The sequence below is a fragment of the Pomacea canaliculata genome, linkage group LG5, assembly GCF_003073045.1.
Source record: "Pomacea canaliculata isolate SZHN2017 linkage group LG5, ASM307304v1, whole genome shotgun sequence".
Taxonomy (NCBI): domain Eukaryota; kingdom Metazoa; phylum Mollusca; class Gastropoda; order Architaenioglossa; family Ampullariidae; genus Pomacea; species Pomacea canaliculata.
In genome coordinates, this window is record NC_037594.1 from 14,476,968 (window position 1) to 14,494,780 (window position 17,813).

The window sequence follows — 17,813 nt, forward strand, 5'->3', positions numbered from 1 at the left end:
ATTTCACCCTAAACATACTGAATTTTTATATCTTTGGTCTTTATCTTGGAAGGAACAAATTTATGAATTCATTAATAAAGAATAAAACACTTAAGTTTTTAACTAAACATTGTTGCGCGCGCACTCACACTCACTCTCATGCTGACATAAACAAACGGACAGAATCACATCAACAACTACAAACACAAGACAGAAAAGCCTGCACATGAAACATGCTGAGGCAGCGGAAGATACAAAATGTTCGGTTTAAAAGGACTGGCAGATTATGCAAACGTAGGAGGTGACTTTGATGTATCACATGGAGTCGGCAGGAAGTGCAGAGCAAGTATAGTGCTCGCCAATCTGAGTCTCCATATGGCAACACGCGACAACGAGGCGACAGAGAAGTTAGACCCCGGATGTGTATAACATTCATGGTTAGACCAAAAGTTAGACCACGAACCTACACAGATTCATGGGTAGACTGCAGGGTACAAGACTGTCGGTTCTGGGGTGAACAATCAAACGATGAGTGGCAAGGCTACGGTACAGAAAATGCACAATTTCGAAAAAAGAGATGAGAGTTAAATCTATGCTGCTGACAACAAATCCAAAATCTAAGCATCAGCAAGATGGCGCAGATGGCGCAGATGGCGCAGTAGAGACTGCTAGTTCAAGAAGTTGTTCATTAAAGAAATCAACGAGTTGCAGATCTGCAGAATATAATGAAATAAAGAGATGGAGAGCAGTCAGCCTCTAGCCAGTAAGCCGTGTCTACTCGTGCCTCGGTTACGTCCAGTGTACTTGTTTTGCTGCACATATTGTGTTTATTTTTGTTTTAGTACAACTTGTTTACATGTGCGTTGGAATTGTAGAGGTTACACTAGGTTCATTCGAATTGTGGAGGTTACACTAGGTTCAGTTGCATTGTGTAAAAAGAAGTGCCTCAGTTACATTGTTTGAATATCTGTGTTGAAACGGTGTTTATTTTTGTGTTAGTCATGTCGTGTTTACGTTCTACCCGGATGAGTTTCGACTTGCTTACATGTGTCTCCACCACATCTTAAGTTCGCGACTACATCCCGCCCATGCGACAGGTACGCTTCCTCCACCTTTGACCCATTTCGTTATTTTTTTTTTTTAATTTATTTATTTATTTAATTTTTTTTTGCAGCTATATTTCTCATGAATCTGCCTCGTTGTGTCTCCACTGACAAAAAGTTCGGAGTTAACCTGACATTGGAAGTCCCCGAGAAAGCGTGCGACTGGCTGAAAAGAAACAATAGCAGCACGCGCAGGCCATTCTTCCCCTTCCCTTCAACTCTCACCTTTACCTGTGCAGGTGACGTGTCTTTTTACTGCCGGTGGCACAGCCGGGAAGTCAGTGTCAAATGTAACGTCCTGACAGCTCTCTCAACATCCTTGTCGTCGAGAAATACATCTTGATGTAGAAGAAAAGCTTGACCGTGGAAATATTGTCGTTGCATGTCACTGGTTGAAAGAAGTGGCTTCTGTTGACATTACAAGGGGTCACGTTCCTGAAACTGCCACAAAACTGCGGCAGTGTCTTTGCTTGATCCTAACATAACAGGTAAGTTAATTTCTCCTCTTAGAGGAGTTTCTTCATTAGCAAAAAGTTTCTTTGTTATTTCCTTATTTTTAAAATGAACATTCAGGTCTCGGAGCACATTGGCTTATAAATTTGTGCTACGAAATAAAAAAAAAAAAGACCTTTATAGAAAAGAAAAAGTTAAGTTTTTTTGTTGTTGTTGCTGTTGTTGAACAAACCAGTTTTAAAAAGTCTCGGATCCTGGTTGAAGGGGAAGAGACAGGAGTTTACTGAAAATAAAGGGAAACTGTTGTGTGTAATTGCAAAAAAAGATCAGCGGAAAAGAATAGGAGGACAATTTAGTAGAATAAAAAGAAAGTAAACTTTCATACATTCACCTTGGTTTCACAAGCCAGAACATTATTTCTTTAATATGAGCCGTAGTACCGTAAGTAGGTCAAATCCCAGATGCTTTATCAAAATTCGAAAATGCTGCATTTGAAAACATTTCTGCACACGTCCTTCTGTGGTCAAGGGATGATTCAAGGCGCACACGTACCACGCCTATTTTTGTGCCATGTAAATGCGCTCATGACTGATCTCTGCGTTTTGGGTAAAGTCAAGAAAAAAACCAGTGGATATAGCAAACCTGTTGTAAATAGTTTTTCTCAATCTATGTAATTTAGATTCGGTAAATTTTAATACTTTCATCATCGTTGTGATTCTCGTGCCTTGGAAAAGCAGCAGTGTGGCACTTGTCCACCTTATTAGATAGGTGCTATGTATGCTGTAACTGGTGTAACTGATACAGACACTCATTACACTATATAAACACGTAAAACGTTGTAATTGGGACTGTTAAATGTTAAATTAGCAAGTTGCTCAAAGGTACAAAAAAAACCAAACCAGTTTCTCTGGTCGATTTGACAAAGGTGCAGAATGTATTGAAGAAAAAGACGTTAATTTTGCTAGAGTTCAAGGTTTAATTAGTATAACATGTGTTAAACTAAGTTCAAAACATTATGTTTAATTACAAATACTAAGGTTTACAACTGACAAGTTCGATCGCTTTCCACGAGGATCCCAACGATCGTTTTTACCACTCGAGCAAGTCCAAAAAGAATGGGAGAAAAAAAAAGTGATTTATAGATTCTTAAGTAGACTCCTAAAACCTCTTGACAGTCTACAACACGCAAGCCGAGTAAGTTTATAGGATATTACATTCATGACCGAAGGTTTCATAGCTAAATGATTGTGATTGCTTGTGTGCGTGCGTGCGTGTGTGTGTGTAAGACACAGTGTTTGAGACGTGTGAGAGAAAGTATGTGTGAGAGAGAATAATTCTATGGGTGTTAACCGACTTTCGCTTGTAAAGGAAATCTCTCCCAAAAAATATGCATCTTTAAAACATTCATCAATTATACATTCGGCTCTGTATTTTAATACACTACGTTCTCTTACGCGGTGGCTTTTGCATACATTACTTGTCTTCTGATGATTGCGACGATTACAAGAGCGACTTTAAGATAAACTGTGGTGATGTCATTGACCTCGATGTCTCAAGTCATGGGAACAGCTGGCGATCAAAGACCTCCACACTGCAGACGGAACAAAGAGAGTTGTATCTAAGGTTAGACAGTTGTCATTCATCAAGTCTTGCAAGAGAGAAGGAAATTAAAATGCTAGCAGGTTTCGCTGAGACGTGTGGAGAGAACACAATGGTTTGCCTTTCATCTGCCCTTACTTAGAATTTAGTTATGAACTTAAAAATCTTTCATGAATAAATGATTTCATGTGTTCGTTTGTGTGCGTGTATGTGTGTGTTTAAATGTTGTGTGTAATAATGAAACTCGTATAAAGCGCTGTTCCCGAACCAAGTCAGTGTCACAGCATTCTACAAAACCTACTTATGTTTTTACCAACTTTAAAATGTCCTATGTACTAACCCATTTGTTTTTAAAAGGAACGTACAGTCTACAGTCTACAGACTAAGGAAAATATTTATGTGTCCGCACGCTCACCTGTGAGTGCTTGACTCGCAAAAGCACCTCCCTGCCAGTAACGAGGGAAGGAAGGAAGACTTGGAAGACTATGTTAGGGAAGTTATATCCTTCACCTTATTGTGTCTGATTTATTTGTTACTATAGCTCTTGTACTGGCCGCCATCACCTCTGCTCACTACTAATGGAGGAACACAAAGATTCTGCCCCAGTGCCTGGCGACCGCATTCCTCCGAACCCAGCATTAGATCAACAGGTGGCTGACCCGGCAACAGGAAGGGAACAAGACACCAATGAAAAGAGTGAAGAGGAAAACAACATCAACAAAAACACAACGAAGTGTGCGGGCTACGCTAACCTCGCTTTCCAAGCGGATGTAAATACTTTATTTATACTGTACACGCTCCATTGCTCAATGCATGTAGTGTGTGTGTGTAAATTATGTTGGGGTAGGTGATAAGAAGTGAGTTTTGGAGTATGAGTGAACCAGGGGGTGGGGCAGGGGTAGGAAAGGGAGACGAAAGTGGCGGAAGGAGAAATGCAGGGAGAAGGTAAGAGATCCAGGGAAAGGAAATATTGGAAATATTATGTAAACCTCTACGAGAAATAATTGCACTGTAAGAATTTCCAGAGTGTAACCAGTATTTCCAGTCTATAACAAAAACTATTGTATATCATTTAGTCGAAACGCGCTCAGATATTGCGTTTCTTTATAACAACGATGAGAGGAAATAGTGTGAAATTTTATGTGTGCGTGTGTTTTCGTGTCCTTGTATACATATGTATGTATACATGAGTTTATGTTTATTTGTACACGGAGGAAGGTCCTTCGATGAGAGTATTTTTTTTCTAGGCGTAGGCTATTAGCTAAAGACCACATGAGCATTTCATAGGTTGTGAATGCCGCTAATACACTTTCACTTCACAAAACAATCCCACCTTTAATTTCAACTTTTTTTTTATCTGTGTTATATACTTTCATACAGCACGTTGAGTTCGCTGGTCAGTGTAGAAATGCACTATATAGCGCTCCTCCTTCTCCTCCTCCTCCTCATCATCATCATCATGCATGCATAGCTATTGCAGGTGTATAAGCGCATAATCTTTAATAATTATGAAGTTAACAGACTGATCATGTTCGCCATTTTCACACTAGTGGCGCTGACCACACTGTGAGAGACACCAAACGATAAACACATCCAGAGCCAAACCACTGAGCCATGTCCTCATGCTCGTCTTTGCAGGTAAAGACAGGAGATAATTTCAAAGATAATGGAAACGATTCCAACGGCATCGAACTACTGAAATGGAACAGCATTGGTGAACAAAAGATGAGCTGTGCTGATGACAAGAATTCCAACGACGTGAAGGTAATCGTGGGCAAGGCAGATGACGTCGAAGGCGAAGAAGAAGCAGTTGTTGTGACAGATGACGAGGACGAAGGCGATGGGTGTGTCGTGTTCAGGATGTTAGAGCTTGTGAAAAACGCCATGTGGACACACAGGTAAAACGGGTTGGCGCCCTCTACCCGTCTTTCTCTATGTGCACTTCTTCCAACACATTCACTCAGTCGCTCTACCTGTCTTTTGATGTCTACGCGCATCGTTTTCTCGGTCACTCAGTCTTTCAGTGTGATATTACACGTAGGATCGAATGCCTACTCTCAGCAAACACATAAAAATCGTTGGAAATCGCACGCGGGTGCTCATCTTTACCTACATACACGATTATCTTTGTGAATGCGTGTGTGTTGGAGTGTGCGTATGCGTGCATATAGGTCAGTTTATTTGTATGCATGCATGTATGTGTGTGTGTAAGAAAATGAACATGCAGTACATACGTGTGTCGTAAGTAGTCTCAGAGGACGCTGTGAGTACAGCTCACTCCAGTTGTCACCATCTTTACAAAATCTGTTTTCCGTGCAGAGAGTTCGTCAAAAAGATCTGCTGCGTGATCGTGTTCCTGTTGTTCCTCGCATACTCCGGCTACTGTCTGTACCGCAACTGGGGGAGCGAAGGGGGCTACCGACTCCTGCTGCTGGTCTGTTTTGTCTTGTACCTGACCCTAGGGTACCGCTTAGTGAAGCCTGTGGTCAGGGTCGTCACCTCAGTACATGTGCAGCCTCAAAGAGTCAAGTTTCTGCGGAAAGTATTTCGATGGTCAGTAAGAACTACATATTTGACTGACTAGTCAGGAAGTACATGTAAATGGGCAAAAACGCTCTACAACCCTAACGTCGGCGGCCGTTACAAAAATGGCAGATCTGAGGGGACTGCTTGACGCCATGTCGTCTGCTTTGTCCAGTCCGTACATCAACCCTAACCCTAAACATTAATTCTAAACCTAACACCAGGTCTAATTAAGTAATTCTTCCAAAGCATCTGGTTGGGGAACTTTTGTCCCGTAGCTGCTATACACTAACATCTTTAATTATGATCCTGTATCTCTCTTATCTCTAAAGTCATCGTCCACATCTTTCTTCTTTCCTTTACCACCAACACTACCACCAGCAGTGTCAGTAGTGTTTGTGGTCGTGTGCAGGGCGTGCTATGTGGCAGGATGTGGAGGGGCTGTGGCGTACATCGCCATCGACATCGCACCTCGTCAGCCGCGAAACCTTCTCGCACTGGGAGGCATCTGCTCCATCGTCATCATCGGCTTCTTAATCTCCACCAATCATCGAATGGTACTCCTTTCTGTGACAATCTACGTGCATGCACATACATACCTGAAAGCACTCAATCATTAAAACACACCCAAAGGAATATGCATGCACACAGGAACACACACTGACACAGTCTCTCTCTAGGTAGCTCGCTCTGAGTTTCGTTGTGAAAAGTAAAAGTAAATAAAAGACTCTAAGGCTGGAGGATTTCAAGCTTTCTTGCCTCTATATTGCCATTTCAGCAAGAACAGTTACTGATTCCTCTGTGACTTGTTGCGAAACGTAATTCTCTCTTTAGCCTTTAGTAAAACTGATACGATAGGTGAACTGGCTAACAGTTGAATATCTGATGAAATAATAGAGCCTCACGCTGGAAAACTTAAGATCCGCGATTCTCAACCTGGGGGACGCGACGTGCTGACAATGGGGGCGAGAAGGCAGTCATTTATTTAAAAAAATTCTCATATTTCACCGTTATTAGTCAAATTATTTGGCTAAGAGGGGCGAGGTGATGTATATGTTTTCGTTTGGGGGGCGTCACAAGTAAAAGGTTGGGAAACGCGGCTTTAGATGTCAATGATTACCGTTTATTTCCTTATATAAACAATCTTGCAAACGTGTGTCTCCTACCAGGTCAACTGGCACGCGGTGTTTTGGGGGATCGTGCTTCAGTTCTACTTTGCCATCTTTCTTTTACGCAGTCCGGTGGGTCGCGATCTGTTTAAGTGGATCGGCGATCGAGTTATGGAGTTTATTCATTACACGGACTCAGGATCTCGTTTCATCTTTGGCGAGGCTTTCATGATGCACCGTTTTATTTTCCAGGTATTTAAGGGTTTCTTTAATTTAAATAATGCGGCTACTATGAGTCTTCTGTTTGGTAGTAGAACAAACCATTGGAAGTCAGTGACGTCTGTCTGTGTGTGTGCACGCGCGCAATGAGAAAGGAGCTCCGAGTGTGGGTGAATGCTATTTTACAAACGTTATTAGCTTTGGATGCAGACAATAGTGGTACGGATGGGTACTGACCCTAGCTCAAACTTATCACAATGTCTGCTAGTAGCTTTACTTCACGCCTAATGGTTGCACTCAGTGTTGAATACTAGTGATTGTGATGACAGAACATGCCGGCCGTCATTTTCCTCAACTCCATCATCGCTTTAGGCTACTACTATGGTGCAATACAGACTGTGATAGCTACCTTCGGCAAGTTCCTTGCCATGTGCCTCGGTACTTCGCCCCTCGAGTCCGTCAACGCTGCTGCCAACATCTTTCTCGGCCCAGTAAGACTTTCTGTCTCCTTGTCACAGTTCATCTTATTAATTGTGTCTCCATCTATTTACCTCTTGAGTGCGCCTGTTTTGGGAGGTGTGCGCGCGCGCGCGCGCGTGTGTGTGTGTGTGTGTGTGTGTGTGTGTGTGTGTGTGTGTGTGTGTGTGTGTGTGTGTGTGTGTTCATCTTATTTTACAATACTTTTTGAAAACTAATTCTAATTTTACATTTGTTTTAATTTCTGCTGCAAGCATCTACACAATGTACTCTTTGACAATTCATTATTATTTTAAATTAGTCTTACTTTCTTTTACGAGCATCTGCACGATGTTCAGAGAAAATGTTTTGCCCACACCCTTTCAGACCGAAGCTCCCCTTGTAATCAAGCCTTTCATCGAGAAGGTGACCGTGTCCGAACTCTTCGCCGTCATGACAGGAGGACTGGCCAGCATTGCTGGATCCGTGCTAGGGACACTGGCTAGCATAGGGGTATGCTTAGCATAATTCTTTTTTTACCTATATTAGCATGGAGATGTGTCTGAAGTATTAATATTTTACAAACACGTTTTTATAAGGCCATTACTGTCTATATTCTATAGATAGGACACACTTGCTTTTAAATCGTCGTGTTTTTGTGTTGGTTTTTGTTTGTTGTCTGTTGCTATGAAAAAGACGATCTACCTGAGAATGAACAAATCTTCTCTCACGTCTAACTACGGGTTTCAATTATAATCCTCGTGTTCAGCATTTGCTTTAGGAAGAAAACAATGTTTTCTGTCTTAATGGACGTAAACAAACATGTTTTAAGATTCCAGCCAATCACCTGCTGGCAGCCAACGTGATGTCAGCTCCAGCGGCCTTAGCCGTGGCCAAGCTGATGTGTCCACAGTCACGAGGGGACAAGATTCTTACCGGCGACAGTGCTTACAAAATAGATTTTGGGTACGTGCATAGATTGCTAATTCCTTTCTAAAATTCCAAAGAGATGAATTCAGCTTTTTGTGAGAGACAGTGGACAAAGCAGAGGTAAATATATCTACGCTAGCTGCTCATCCGGACAGCACAGCAATGAAGAGCTACGAAAAAGGCCATTAAATAAATTTAATGTTCACTGAGCACTGCTGTTGACAGAAGATTTGAATTGCTACAGAGTATCTCCTTTACTGCTTTATGAAGTTGGTCTTCATTTATTTTTGCTCCTTCAGGGCCTACAGTAACGCACTGGAAGCGGTGTCGCGGGCGGCAGTGGAGGCGGTGAAAATTGTCGCCACTATCTGCGCCAACATCCTTGTCTTCATCGCGCTCCTGCAGTTCGCAGACCGCACGGTGGAGTGGTTCGGCGATCAGGCTGGTGTGCCTCATCTCACCTTGTCGGTAGGTCAAGCTAGGGGCTTTAAGGCGAGTTAAATATGAAAAAGCATGCTACTCTCTTTATGACACTCGTAAATTAAAACAAAATGCGTTGTCACACTCACACACACACTCTTTCTCTGTTTCATGGGGTGTGTGTTGTCCCCTGATCTTTTAATTGATAATAATAGATGTAGCTGATAACTAAGGGTAAACACCATTTTCAGTCCCTGCTCAAACTCCAAGAAGTATGTTTCTTATTGTTTCCTGACGACATTTGCCTAATCTCCACTACCCTCATCGGCTTACAGAATTTCTTAACAATTTGGATATACTCGCATTGGACGTAAATTAGAGCTAGGCAAAATACATGGTTTTTGTTAAAGGCTGACATTTAGAAGTCAGAAAAATGGTACAATAAAAGGCAAGGAAGTTGAAATAGTAAATAGGTAAAAATAATTAAGTCTCGCAATAACTACAAAAGTGTCCTTTGATTCAGTATTAGAAAAACTTGCTGGCAGAGCCAAGCAAGGTGAGAGAAATTATGAGAACGGTGTTGAGCCTATTGGATGCTCAGATGAAACCACTACTACCGTAAACGTACGAAATATGGGGCTTGACATATTATCATATTATAAAATCTGTACTTATTTTGCATACAAGCGCATGTTGGTCTGACACCGAATGCCATGGCGTTGTATATCCTATACACTATTTCCCATACAGCATATTTCTGTGCTTTGTATTATTTGATGCCAACATTCCAACACTCTTGTCATTGTAAACCTGCTCATTGCAGCGGCTGCTGTCTTATCTCTTCTACCCACTGGCCTACCTGACTGCCACCGACACTGAGGACGTCTTCGTTATTGGTCGACTGATCGGAGTCAAGATTCTAACGAATACACAGCTGGCTTACATGCAGGCAGCTCAGATCGCCAACAACACACTGATACTAACAAAATATAAAGAGCTACACCCAAACGGAACGTGGTATTACAACGGCGATGACGTCATCCTGGACGCCTTCAACCAGACATTGACTGGGGGCGTCATGACGGTAGGTAGCCTACAAACGAGCTTTTCTTGTGCTGGAGAATTTCTCAGAAAATAAAATAAATATACATGTACAACCAGACAGTGTGTGTGGAAAGTCTGCTTTGGCAGCCCTATGTCCCCATCCAATCAAAACTTTTTATTTCTCTTACGAAAGTTTTCTTATAAAGTTATTTAGCAAGTAATGAATGGAAAAAAAAACGGAAGAGGAATGTTAAAAACTGTTGTGAAAATCGCTGCTATCCCATACAATTTACCTTTCACACCCGACTAATGACTGAAGCTGCTTGTTTGTCACAGGAAAGATCGTTAGTCCTGTCTACCTACATCCTATGTGGGTTTTCAAATTTCTCAGCGATGGGCGTCACCTTGGGGACGCTATCGGCATTGGCGCCATCTAGATCAAGGGACGTGCTCAGATATTTAATTCGAGCAGGTATCGCGGCCAACCTCGCCTGCATCCTCACCGGATGTGTTGCCGGTATGTCTGATATGTTCTACTCTTCCTTCTTTCTATTTTGTCTCTAGCACACGCAACCACACGCACACACACGAGCGAGCAAACACTACATAATTTAGAAGTCTCGAAACCTTTTATTTTTTTATTGCAATTTTAACTAGATAATTTACTTACACATACCAACAGACTTGTAACTAACATAATTAAATTGTTCTCTCAATTTATGCGCCTGCACTTACAATCCAATATTTATGTCTCTGGGTGTTGTATCTGTCGTTCACTTATTTTTTTAATCACTCTTTGAGACCAGTTCTCAAGATGAAACTACCAGTCATCTGCTAAACAGTTGTCTGATGATCTCTGGAACTACATAAGCATTTCATAATTGTATGAATTAAAATTTTTTTGAGATGTTGCAAAGCCCAGTATCTGATTTACTTTACATTAAAATAACTTTAGGGTTAGTCCCTGTGTCGTGCATACATATGTGTTTGGGTGTGCATTATAGATATCTTCAAAATTTTACACTTTTTCATCGTGATTGGTGGGTTTTCCTCCCTTTCGTGCGCAGTGCCACGTGGTATTCGGGCTTTTATAACCGATTCTTAAATATTTAAATATCTCCAATAGACTTGACAATGTTATATATATATGTGTGTGCTGTTTTGAAGGTTTGGTATACATCTGACCATGGCTAACTGGACAACACCCTAAGAGAAGACAATCGTCATCATCACTGTGTCATATTTTGCATATACTAGTTATAATGTAAATATTTGTTTGTTTACAAATAAATATAATGAACTCTTTTATTTGATGTGTTGTCATTAAACTTTCTCCTGTATGTATCTATATATGTGGATATGTGTGCTTAAATCAATCATCACGCAGTGGTCGAAATTCTTACTCAGCATGCATTTTTATTTTTATCATTTGCAGACATAAGTAAAACTATAAATTACATCTAAATTAGAGTAGACTGCAACAGTCTAGAGAAGGAAGAGAGATTACGAGATAGGTATACATTTAGGGGGACAATGTTAGTGAAATTATATCATTCCATTTACTCACATTTTGTATCATCATGTACCTGCCCCAGCTCAATCCCCTCAGTTAAAAATAAAGTTTAAAAACTGACCTTTTCGTGACCTATGTTTCTCGTAATTAATACTTTCGCATTATCACCTTAAATTAATTATGCATCCCTAGAATAAATGTTTAGTCATTATCATAAAAATAGCGAACATATTTACTCCAAGTCACGATTGTCAGCTGTTTTACCCCGCTCGCTTCGTTTCCGGCTAATGACTGTATCGTATGGTCCGCAGTGAGGCCGTCTCAAGATGAGATACTCTCGCCCCTTGTTTTCTGATAAATGCAGTACTCCCAAAGTCAACATTTAAGTGTTACCGATGGTGGTTAGGTGGAGAGACAGTCACGACACGCCGATGACTTTTCCTCGAAGTGTTCGTCCGACTGTCCGTCGTCCTTCCCGCTCAGTCTTCCAACCACGTCAGAGATCAGCGAGTGCTCTCCCGGTAACACAGATCAGTGCACCGTTCCGGTCCGCTGATTTTTTTTCTAAAGGTCTCAGTGAAGGGAAAACCTTCGGAAGCGTGACGTCAGCGACCTTGGCAGCGACCCTCCACTTCACACTTTACCAGCCATGAAACTTGTTCTGGCGCTAATTCAACAACTTTAAACACTATGAAGGGCTGCATACAGTTTATTGTGACATGCAAAATAACTCAAGGCCTAAAACTGATGACAGGTAAATGTAAAATAAACGAGGGCCCAAAACAACCGAGACAATAGACATTAAAGTCTGATTTGATTTGAAACTACAAGTAGGTTACATTAGTATACATCGCGAGCACCGTCTCCGTAGCATAGGGGTTATCTTGCTAAAGAAAACAAAAACAGACCGATTAAAATAAACAATTTCAGTAAGGGAATAAACTTTGATTTTTTTCTCTCTTCTTTTAAAGACTTGATTATATATATATCTTTAAAAAATAATGTTTCAGTGCGGATCAGGTAACAAATAAAACACTGAAGAATGGGAGATAATAAGCAAAACCTTTTTTTATGTGTCTTACGTCCCTTTGATTAGTTTCTCCTCTGCCAGTTTGAGTTGCTAAGTGTGGCGTCTATGCACATAGTCAAAATGCTCAGGTTATTAGCTTGAGTATTATTTTAATAGATTAAATAAGTAACCGAACAACATTTTAATTCAGGTGGACCTTTGAAAACGTTATCGAAGAGACTGGTATAAACTTTACACCGAAATTTGATTGTTTATTGCTGTTTATTCGTTTGTGCTCGGCGCATTGGGATCACCTCCACACAAATTATTTGTTTTACAAATCCGATTATTAATATTTAAGAAAGAGAAAGACAGGGATATAAGTGACTACAGCAAGAAATAAACTTTAAAGCTTTACAAGAATGAGACAATTGGAGCCTACAACCACCAAGAATAAACCAGATTCAGGCTGTATTTGGGAATGACAACATGTTTAAAACGCTTTTCATCTTGCAGGGATGAGGGGGGGGGGGAATGGGTTTTTACACCGTGTCAGCAACTGAGGCTATATTACGGCAAGGCAGCCAGCCCTGTAAACAGATGCCACTTGCAGAGAAAGAACAGTGTACCCGAGACGAGAAATGAACTCAGGGCAGCGAACCTTCACTGTATTGGTGACAGGCGCTCACCGTTGCGCCACCGGACCGCTCATCTTGCAGAGATACTAACAAGTGTGCTCACATACAAAAATAAACAAAAGGGTAAAAAAATAAACGAGGCAAAACAAGTGCTAGTTACAAGATGATTACAAGATAAGGATAATGTTATGTGTCAGGGAAATGTCTTATTTCTCTTGTAAGCGTAGTTCGCGAGTGTGTACCGCGTGAGAATAAAAGAAAAAGAAGGGAGGTGGTCTACTTCGTAAACCCCTTTCAGGAGCATAGCTGGTGACACGTGACGCTAGTAACGACAGTTCACCTCCAGGCTTTTCTCTTCGTGAGCAGTGTGGGACATTCCCAACGCAGCCGCCGAGACGGTTGGTCCTACCTGTACAGGTGTAAATGCCGACAGGGGAATCTGTGCATTTAGCTTCTTGCCGAGTAAAGGTAAACAAATATGTGTTTATATTGTCCTGAATTCTAAATTCTGATTTCACGGCAAAAGTAATGTTAAATTGTTTCATGAGAAAAATATTAATGTCAATAAGAAATCACGTGATGAGTTTAACTCAGGGAGACTAATAGTAGCAGTGAATGGTAGAGTCTCATTAGTCATTAAGTTACAGGAACTAATGTGGAGGAGCAGTTAAGGAGGACCTGCTGAAACGGATCCCTAACTATCGGAGGGCCTGAGAACCTGCTTCCTACACCGGACCCACCCAGAGGTGATTGTCAACCGAGGGAGGACTGGGTAGCTCGAACCGATCCGGGTAGCCCAGGAGTTTCTTCCCTTGTGGGTCGTCGAGGAATCAAGCATCCTGTCGACGTTTCCACGAATGTCCAGACCAAAGATTCTGGAAGTGTCTACCAGCATTTGTGTTTTCATGGAAATATGTGCAGTGGCGTGTTAGTGTAGTTGCTAGTGTGTCGGCGCACCTGCCTGGCAGTGATAGTGTGGAGGAAGAGCATTCCTGGCGCTGGCTTGGTGAGAGCATCCTACATCGGGATGGCTGATGGCAGATGACGGGAACTGTAAGTATTATCTTTGACTTATTCTAATTTTTCAGTGTGACCACTAGTCATCGGACATAGTTCCATGGCGATATCCCATTCTTCTAATCAGAAAGTAGACAGACGTGAGGACAAATATAAGAAACTTGACATTTGTGGCGTGGAGCTAAGAATTGCGAGATGGTATAGATAGCATTGAGTTTTGTCTGTGCGATAATTATTTGGTATTTGACCGTGTATTGGGGCAGAGGATTTGTGTTGTTGTGATCTGACCTGAACCAGCTTAAAAAAAACAAAAACATATGCAATCTGCCATTTTCTGCCATCATCTGCGTGACAATTGGTGACCCTGACGTGATTGCGGGACTGTCTGTCTTGTAAACAGTTGTTGTGTGGAAGGATTGTCCTTTGGGGAGTCTAGTGGGTTTTCTGTTGATGTTTATGGTTAATTTTCACGTTTCATTCCCCGTCTCCAGCTCCAGGGGTCTACGGGTCTGTAAAGTTCTACCTGTAGTTAGGGCATAGCCTCTGTCTCTACTGTATTCTGTCTTTCTTTCCCTGCTACCCTTATCTTACCCCTGAGTGTTGTTTTTATTGGAAGCAGCTTGGTAGTGTCTGAGCGTGTGATTATCTTCCCATTAGGTTCTTTATTCTATTGTTTTAAGAAAAGAAATTTTTGGTTGTTCCTCAAACCTATATTGAACTTTAAATATTGATGATTAGTAGTGTTCACATTATTACATTTAAAGAATCTGATTGCTCTTTGTTTAATCGTTAGGATTGCTTATGTGTTTATTGCATCTCTACAGAGAAATTGCCATTGTGGGCTTTACTGTGTATACTTTGGATTTAAGATGTGTGTACACCCACTGCTTTGACTGATGATTAAGTATAGTTGTTTCCTGAATAGCCTTGATTGAACAGGGCTTACACCTTGAAGTGTTTACAACTGTATTTGACTTACGGATTTTTATTCCTTCTTTCATTTTGTGAATCATTGTGAAGACACCTTTAGATGCTGTGATTACATTTCTATACCGATTGTATTTGTGAGATAATTTAATTTGATTTTATTTTAGCATCTTTGTGTGCAACATGGTTAGGAGAACTCTCAAGGAAGAATATTCAATAAAGTTTCAAGAAAGATTATTTAAGGAAGTGTAGATGTGTGTGTTAGTGTGAACCTCCCTGGACAGAATCCGAACCGTAAGTGAGAATGTTGGGAACTATTAAAATAAGTTGTCTAAGTAAACTGAATGACGGAGAAGTTGAAAGTCATCTACGACATTGATATCCTATTACATTCATGTCATCTATGTGTCTTGATGTAAGTTATGTAAACTTTGTTGCCCCACCTTAAATAAACACGAGCGCCCACCACATCTGCCCTGATGATGATCAATTATTATGATTGATTAAGGAAATATGGTTGATTGAAGGATGGATGATTGATTGATGATTATTGATAGTGATGATTGATTATTATTGATGGTAATGATTATTGTAATGAATGATTATGATTAATGATTGATGATGGAATAAAGGAACGATATTTTATTGAAGAATAGATAATAGATAAATGATGGATGAAGCATGTTTGGACAAATAATCTTTGAATGGATAATGATGAATAGATGATGGATGGATGATTGATTAATTGATGATTAATGATTACTGATGACGATTATTGATAATTATTGGTGATTATTAATGGTTATTAGTGGTGATGATTAGGAAGGATTATGGATGAATGGATGGATAAATTATGTTTGAATAAATGATGGATGAATGATGGACGATGATTATGATTAATGATTTGATGATGATTGATTATTATTGATGGGTGATGGATAGATGATGATGCATATGATGCAGATGATGATGGAGGATGATGGTAATGGATGATGATGATGATGATTAATTATTATTGATGGGTGATGGATAGATGATGATGCATATGATGCAGATGATGATGGAGGATGATAGTAATGGATGATGATGATGATGATAAGTTATTCAAGTTCAGCCAAGTTCAGCCAAGTTCAGCCAAGTTCAGCCAAGTTCAGCCAAGTTCAGCCAAGTTCAGCCAAGTTCAGCCAAGTTCAGCCAAGTTCAGCCAAGTTCAGCCAAGTTCAGCCAAGTTCAGCCAAGTTCAGCCAAGTTCAGCCAAGTTCAGCCAAGTTCAGCCAAGTTCAGCCAAGTTCAGCCAAGTTCAGCCAAGTTCAGCCAAGTTCAGCCAAGTTCAGCCAAGTTCAGCCAAGTTCAGCCAAGTTCAGCCAAGTTCAGCCAAGTTCAGCCAAGTTCAGCCAAGTTCAGCCAAGTTCAGCCAAGTTCAGCCAAGTTCAGCCAAGTTCAGCCAAGTTCAGCCAAGTTCAGCCAAGTTCAGCCAAGTTCAGCCAAGTTCAGCCAAGTTCAGCCAAGTTCAGCCAAGTTCAGCCAAGTTCAGCCAAGTTCAGCCAAGTTCAGCCAAGTTCAGCCAAGTTCAGCCAAGTTCAGCCAAGTTCAGCCAAGTTCAGCCAAGTTCAGCCAAGTTCAGCCAAGTTCAGCCAAGTTCAGCCAAGTTCAGCCAAGTTCAGCCAAGTTCAGCCAAGTTCAGCCAAGTTCAGCCAAGTTCAGCCAAGTTCAGCCAAGTTCAGCCAAGTTCAGCCAAGTTCAGCCAAGTTCAGCCAAGTTCAGCCAAGTTCAGCCAAGTTCAGCCAAGTTCAGCCAAGTTCAGCCAAGTTCAGCCAAGTTCAGCCAAGTTCAGCCAAGTTCAGCCAAGTTCAGCCAAGTTCAGCCAAGTTCAGCCAAGTTCAGCCAAGTTCAGCCAAGTTCAGCCAAGTTCAGCCAAGTTCAGCCAAGTTCAGCAAGTTCAGCCAAGTTCAGCCAAGTTCAGCCAAGTTCAGCCAAGTTCAGCCAAGTTCAGCCAAGTTCAGCCAAGTTCAGCCAAGTTCAGCCAAGTTCAGCCAAGTTCAGCCAAGTTCAGCCAAGTTCAGCCAAGTTCAGCCAAGTTCAGCCAAGTTCAGCCAAGTTCAGCCAAGTTCAGCCAAGTTCAGCCAAGTTCAGCCAAGTTCAGCCAAGTTCAGCCAAGTTCAGCCAAGTTCAGCCAAGTTCAGCCAAGTTCAGCCAAGTTCAGCCAAGTTCAGCCAAGTTCAGCCAAGTTCAGCCAAGTTCAGCCAAGTTCAGCCAAGTTCAGCCAAGTTCAGCCAAGTTCAGCCAAGTTCAGCCAAGTTCAGCCAAGTTCAGCCAAGTTCAGCCAAGTTCAGCCAAGTTCAGCCAAGTTCAGCCAAGTTCAGCCAAGTTCAGCCAAGTTCAGCCAAGTTCAGCCAAGTTCAGCCAAGTTCAGCCAAGTTCAGCCAAGTTCAGCCAAGTTCAGCCAAGTTCAGCCAAGTTCAGCCAAGTTCAGCCAAGTTCAGCCAAGTTCAGCCAAGTTCAGCCAAGTTCAGCCAAGTTCAGCCAAGTTCAGCCAAGTTCAGCCAAGTTCAGCCAAGTTCAGCCAAGTTCAGCCAAGTTCAGCCAAGTTCAGCCAAGTTCAGCCAAGTTCAGCCAAGTTCAGCCAAGTTCAGCCAAGTTCAGCCAAGTTCAGCCAAGTTCAGCCAAGTTCAGCCAAGTTCAGCCAAGTTCAGCCAAGTTCAGCCAAGTTCAGCCAAGTTCAGCCAAGTTCAGCCAAGTTCAGCCAAGTTCAGCCAAGTTCAGCCAAGTTCAGCCAAGTTCAGCCAAGTTCAGCCAAGTTCAGCCAAGTTCAGCCAAGTTCAGCCAAGTTCAGCCAAGTTCAGCCAAGTTCAGCCAAGTTCAGCCAAGTTCAGC

At 41.6% G+C, this 17,813-nt stretch overlaps 1 protein-coding gene across 2 annotated transcripts; it reads left to right on the forward strand.

The window, feature by feature from the left end:
• The first annotated feature begins 730 nt into the window (after positions 1-730).
• On the forward strand, positions 731-11,143 carry LOC112565112 (solute carrier family 28 member 3-like). 2 transcript variants are annotated; one of them, XM_025240408.1, is made up of 13 exons: positions 736-1,570; positions 3,676-3,904; positions 4,773-5,032; positions 5,454-5,687; positions 6,070-6,214; positions 6,827-7,018; positions 7,315-7,476; positions 7,829-7,954; positions 8,274-8,407; positions 8,671-8,839; positions 9,615-9,875; positions 10,172-10,352; positions 11,003-11,143. In XM_025240408.1, the coding sequence occupies exons 2-13, from the start codon at positions 3,713-3,715 to the stop codon at positions 11,017-11,019; spliced, it is 2,073 nt and encodes a 690-aa protein (XP_025096193.1). In that variant the 5' UTR covers positions 736-1,570; positions 3,676-3,712; the 3' UTR covers positions 11,020-11,143. The 2 variants fall into 2 exon arrangements, with proteins under 2 accessions (XP_025096192.1, XP_025096193.1); XM_025240407.1 differs by having other exon boundaries at positions 731-1,570; positions 10,172-11,143.
• Positions 11,144-17,813: the final 6,670 nt, after the last annotated feature.

Bases quoted from the DNA above. Each gene is read 5' to 3' on its own strand.
- LOC112565112 (XM_025240407.1), top strand. From the start codon at position 3,713: ATGGAGGAACACAAAGATTCTGCCCCAGTGCCTGGCGACCGCATTCCT. The intron at 5,688-6,069 runs GTCAGTAAGAAC...GGTCGTGTGCAG, and splicing joins CTGCGGAAAGTATTTCGATG to GGCGTGCTATGTGGCAGGAT. The intron at 7,019-7,314 runs GTATTTAAGGGT...TTGTGATGACAG, and splicing joins TGCACCGTTTTATTTTCCAG to AACATGCCGGCCGTCATTTT.